The 4,662-nt window shown below is 47.9% G+C and overlaps 1 protein-coding gene across 2 annotated transcripts in view; it reads right to left on the minus strand.

Moving 5' to 3' along the window:
- The window catches only part of C5ar1 (complement C5a receptor 1), an 11,980-nt gene extending 10,129 nt beyond the window's left edge, over positions 1 to 1,851 (minus strand). The window contains exons 1-2 of one of the 2 annotated variants that reach the window (XM_021219779.1): positions 1,830 to 1,851; positions 1,462 to 1,566 (exon numbers count right to left, since the gene is read on the minus strand). In XM_021219779.1, the coding sequence (XP_021075438.1) occupies positions 1,462 to 1,464 (3 nt within the window). In that variant the 5' untranslated portion in view covers positions 1,465 to 1,566; positions 1,830 to 1,851. Of the gene's footprint in view, positions 1 to 1,461; positions 1,654 to 1,829 lie in introns of those variants that run through there. The other variant, XM_021219778.1, reaches the window with a different exon arrangement.
- Positions 1,852 to 4,662: the final 2,811 nt, after the last annotated feature.

A 4,662-nucleotide genomic window follows, 5' to 3' on the forward strand; every position in this document is an offset into this window, starting at 1 on the left:
AAAAGAAGAAGAAGAAGAAGAAGAAGAAGAAGAAGAAGAAGAAGAAGAAGAAGAAGAAGAAGAAGAAGAAGAAGAAGAAGAAGAAGAAGAAGAAGAATCCAGTCACACCCCAGCCCAAGTCAGGGACTCTACAGTTCAGGTGGTCAATAAAGTGACTTCGTCTTCAGAAACATTGTGTAGAAAGGAAAAAGAACCCACCCTGTTCTGGAAACCCCAATTGCTCAGGGCAGACACAGAGGATTGGATGGGACAGAAGAAGGATGAAGAAAGCGTGTACCCTCCCTGTCATCAAGTTTTTCGTTTCCTCTTTTGTGTTGATGAAGCAAGACCGTATCCTCTGTTACAGTGGGGCCAAGTCGCGGCTGGTCTAGCACCATGCCTCAACCTCAGGTCCCAGGCATGAAGAGGGACCTGCCTAGAGGGTCATGGCCATTAACCACAGAAGGACCCAGGCCATCAGTGCTCCTGCCTGGGCTTCCTCTAACTTTTCTGGTAATAACCGTTCTTCCAAACTGGCTGTCAAGACTCTCAACATTGACCTTCCTTAGATTTCTTTACAGGTTTACCAGGCTGGCCTCGAACTCACAGAGATCCTCCCAATTCTGCCTCCTGAGTGCTGGGATTAAAGGTGTGCACCACAGCACCCAGCCTCTGCTTGGCAGTTTTAGTGTCAGCGTAGGAGACAGAAGCCTGGGCCACACTCAGGCTAGGCAGTGAGCTACAATCCCGATGAGTTTCTGCAAGTGTTTCACTCTTCCTTTATTCATACTGTTTGAGGTTTTGTTTTGTTTTGTTTTTCATCTTTGAGACAAAGTCTCAACAAAGTTGCCTAGGCTCACCCCAGATCTCAAGCCTCCTGCTAGGAACTGGGATAGCAGGTTTGAGCCACCACCGTGGCTAGTTTGTAAAATAATTTTTTGTTCTTGCTTTTCTGAAGTAGGGTCTCACGTAGCATAACCCAGGTTAACCTCATATGAAAGACTGAACTTCCAATTCTTCCTCTCCTTCCTAAGGACAGGGATTGCATGGCCACCCCGCCCAGCTGTACCAGGTGCTGGCCATTGGACCCTCACACAGAGCACTCTCACACCTGACCTCTACCTCTCGATACAGCATCCCACAGTGTAACTCACACTAGCCTAAAAGTCACTATGTAACCTTGACTGCAGCATCCTGCCCCAGCCTCTCCGGGCTCAGATTACAGGTGTAAATGAACACGCCCAACTTCTAGAACTCTTCAGTTAGGAAAGCTGATTCCAGGGTTTCCTGTCTGGAAGAACCTTCTAGAGCCTACATCGTGGTGACGCTGCTGTGGTTTCCATAAATCCCCTTAGTCCCTTGGCCACATCCATCCTCAGAGTGTGAGCTCGGGATGCAGGTGGGAAAGGGTAGATGGAAGGAGCTTAAGGTAGGCAAAGAAAGTCAGACAGGGAGAATGATCAGTGAGAGGAATCAACTCACCATGTCCTGTCTCCTCCTGGGTTCTGTGGTAACCAACGACGGATGCCTGAAGGTCCCTGTCACCCAGACTGTGCTTTTTAAACCCTCAAGAAGAGATGCAGGCAACTGAGAGGAAATGACTGTCTTGTCCCCCTGAGGAGCTCATTGGTCACTCACTGACCATCCTAGCTGGGGCTCCCTCCACCGGTGCTTGCCCAGAACACCCTCAGCACCACCCAGTACCAACCAGCTGGACGAGAGACGTCAACTTGGAAAAGGGAGGAAGTCTCTGGCCCCAGAAGGGGAAGAGGCAATTTCCAGGACCGCTTCACTTTTGGGGACGCAGCTGCTTTTCCTGGCCTCATTCCCCCATCTGAGGAGGACTCTGCCTGTTTTGAAGGAAGTCTTAGAGTTTCTGGGGTTTTTACACAGCAGAAAGAATGACCACAGCTCCCCAGCCTGGTGGCTTTTATTGCAAGAAAGCACATAGAGGGCTAAAGAGATGACCAAGTTCTTGGAGTTTTCTCCTAAGGGGTTTGGGGAGATGCGTTAACTCAATCCTAGCACTCAGGAGACTGGGGAAGGAGGATCGCCCTGGGCTGCAGAAAGAGACCTGTCTCAAATAATAAAGCAAACCATAGCCGGGCGTGGTGGCGCATGCCTTTAATCCCAGCACTCAGGAGGCAGAGGCAGGCGGATTTCTGAGTTGGAGGCCAGTCTGGTCTACAAAGTGAGTTCCAGGACAGCCAGGGCTATGCAGAGAAACCCTGTCTCAATAAATAAATAAATAAATAAATAAATAAATAAATAAATAAATATTAAAAAAGAATAAAGCAAACCATGCTGGGATCCTGGTTTGGCTGGTTAAACGCTTGCCTGACCTGTGCAAAGCCCTGGATGCTGTTCCCAGCACCCTATAAAACCTGATGTAGTGCTCGGACCCCAGCACCCAGGCAGTTGAGGCAGGAGAACAAGTTCAAAGCCATCCTCCCGGCTGCACAGTGACTTCCAATCCAGAGTAGGCTTTATGAGACCCTTTGTAGCAGTGGTTCTCAACCTTCCTGACACTGTGACTCTTAAAACAGTTGGTTCCACATATTCTGGTGACCCCACACCACAAAATCACTTCATTGTTACTTCATAATTGTAATTTTGCTACTGTATGAACCCTAATGTAAATATCAGATATACAAGATATCTGAGATGTGACCCCCCCCAGGGGTCAGGACACACAGGTTGAGAACTTATGCTTTTTAGGAAGGAAGAAAATTGGCTCAGGTTAGGCACAATTATACATGCCTGTAATCCTATTATTTGGACTAAAGCAGGAGGATTAAAAATTCCAGGCCACCTACATATGAAGGACCAATTAAAAAAAAACAAAACCCAGTGTCACAAGTGTGGTAAATACCACTAATCCCAACACTCTGTAAACTCGAGGTCAGTAGGAGCCACATAATGAAAGCCTATCTCGGGCTGGAGAGATGGCTCAGCAGGTAAGAACACTGATTGATCTTCTGAAGGTCCTGAGTTCAAATCCCAGCAACCACTTGGTGACTCACAACCATCTGTAATGAGATCTGACGCCCTCTTCTGGTGTGTCTAAGTCAGCTACAGTGTACTTATGTATAATAATAAATAAAAATTATAAAACAAAAAAAGCCTATCTCAGAGGGTGGGGGAGTATAAGAGAAGAAATGTCTTATTCTGTCTTAACAACCTAATTAATCCTTTGTTGTTGTGTTTTCTGTTTGTTTGAAACCTGAAATCTTCTCTCTTCTCCTCCACATCCTACCCTGAGCACCTGATGCATCCGCTGCGTGAGACCACTGGACCCTGAAACTCCTGTGAGTATGCAGGGAGATGGGCCATGAAAGGAACACACTCCGGAGATTTCAAAGGTGTCTAGAGTTCTCAGCATTCAGGAGATAGATGCAGGAGACACCATAGCTCAAGTTCATCCTTAGCAATACAGACAACCCGAGACACCATCTCAAACACTCAAAAACAGCCAGGTATGGTGGCACAAGCCTGTAATCCCGGCACTCAGATGGCACAGACAGGCAGACCTCTGTGAGTTGGAGGCCAGCTAGTCTACATAATGAGCTTCAGGCCAACCAAAGCTACATAGAAAACTACCTCAAGCCGGGCGTGGTGGTGCATGCCTTTAATCCCAGCACTCGGGAGGCAGAGGCAGGCAGATTTCTGAGTTCGAGGCCAGCCTGGTCTACAGAGTGAGTTCCAGAACAGCCAAGGCTACACAGAGAAACCCTGTCTCAAAAACCAAAAACAAAACAACAACAAAAAAGAAAACTACCTCAAAACAAGAGTAAATAAAATGAATATGGTAGCTTTACTGATTTGTTTTCTAAACTTGTGTGTGTGTGTGTGTGTGTGTGTGTGTGTGTGTGTGTGTTTGTATAGGTCAGAAGACAAACTTGTAGGACTTATGTCTTTCCACCATGTTGGTCACAGGAATTGAACTCAGGTCAGCAGGCTGAGCAGCAAGCACTTTACTCACCGAGCCATCTTGCTGGCCCCTTTTCTTGGGCAGGGCTGAAAACTTTTGACTTACACAATAGAAACCAAAAGAAAGCTGAAAAGCCTCATGACCCAATAGCGTGGGAAGTGTGAGCTGTCCCTCATCCACAGCCCCAGTACCCTAGGAAGCCTGTCCCTTGCAGGAGTGCATGAGCCAGCCGAGCAGGTGGCTGCAATCCATTGTTCCCCCCAGGGAAGCTGAAAGCCCACCATAGAGTGGCAATCATCTACCCTGTGGTGCTGAGTGAAGCCCCAGGCTGCAGCCACAGTGGCTTCTAAGGCAGGGTGCGGTGGACTGGTCATTGCAGAGCTGAGATACAAGTGGCCTTCCATGCTGACCTGATCAGGTGGGCTTGCAAGAGGGTCTAGTGTCTGCTCTGCCCAAGAAGCAGGAAGCAAAAGACAAACAAACAAACAAAAAACGGGGGGGGGGAGGAGAAGGAAGAGGAGCAGGAGAAGGAGGGAGGAGGAGGAGGAGGAGGAAGAGGGAGAACAGAAGGGGAGGAAGAAGAAAAAAGAGGAAAGAGGAGAAGGGAGGCGGGAGAGGAGGGAGGAGGAGGGCTGTGGGAAGTGTTAGGAGTGGAGAACTGACTGCTGAAACCTGTCCTCTGACTTCTTCTTCTTCTTCTTTTTTTTTTTTTTTTGTTTTTGTTTTTGTTTTTTCGAGACAGGGTTTCTCTG

Source organism: Mus pahari, chromosome 19 (genome assembly GCF_900095145.1).
Source record: "Mus pahari chromosome 19, PAHARI_EIJ_v1.1, whole genome shotgun sequence".
NCBI classification, from domain to species: domain Eukaryota; kingdom Metazoa; phylum Chordata; class Mammalia; order Rodentia; family Muridae; genus Mus; species Mus pahari.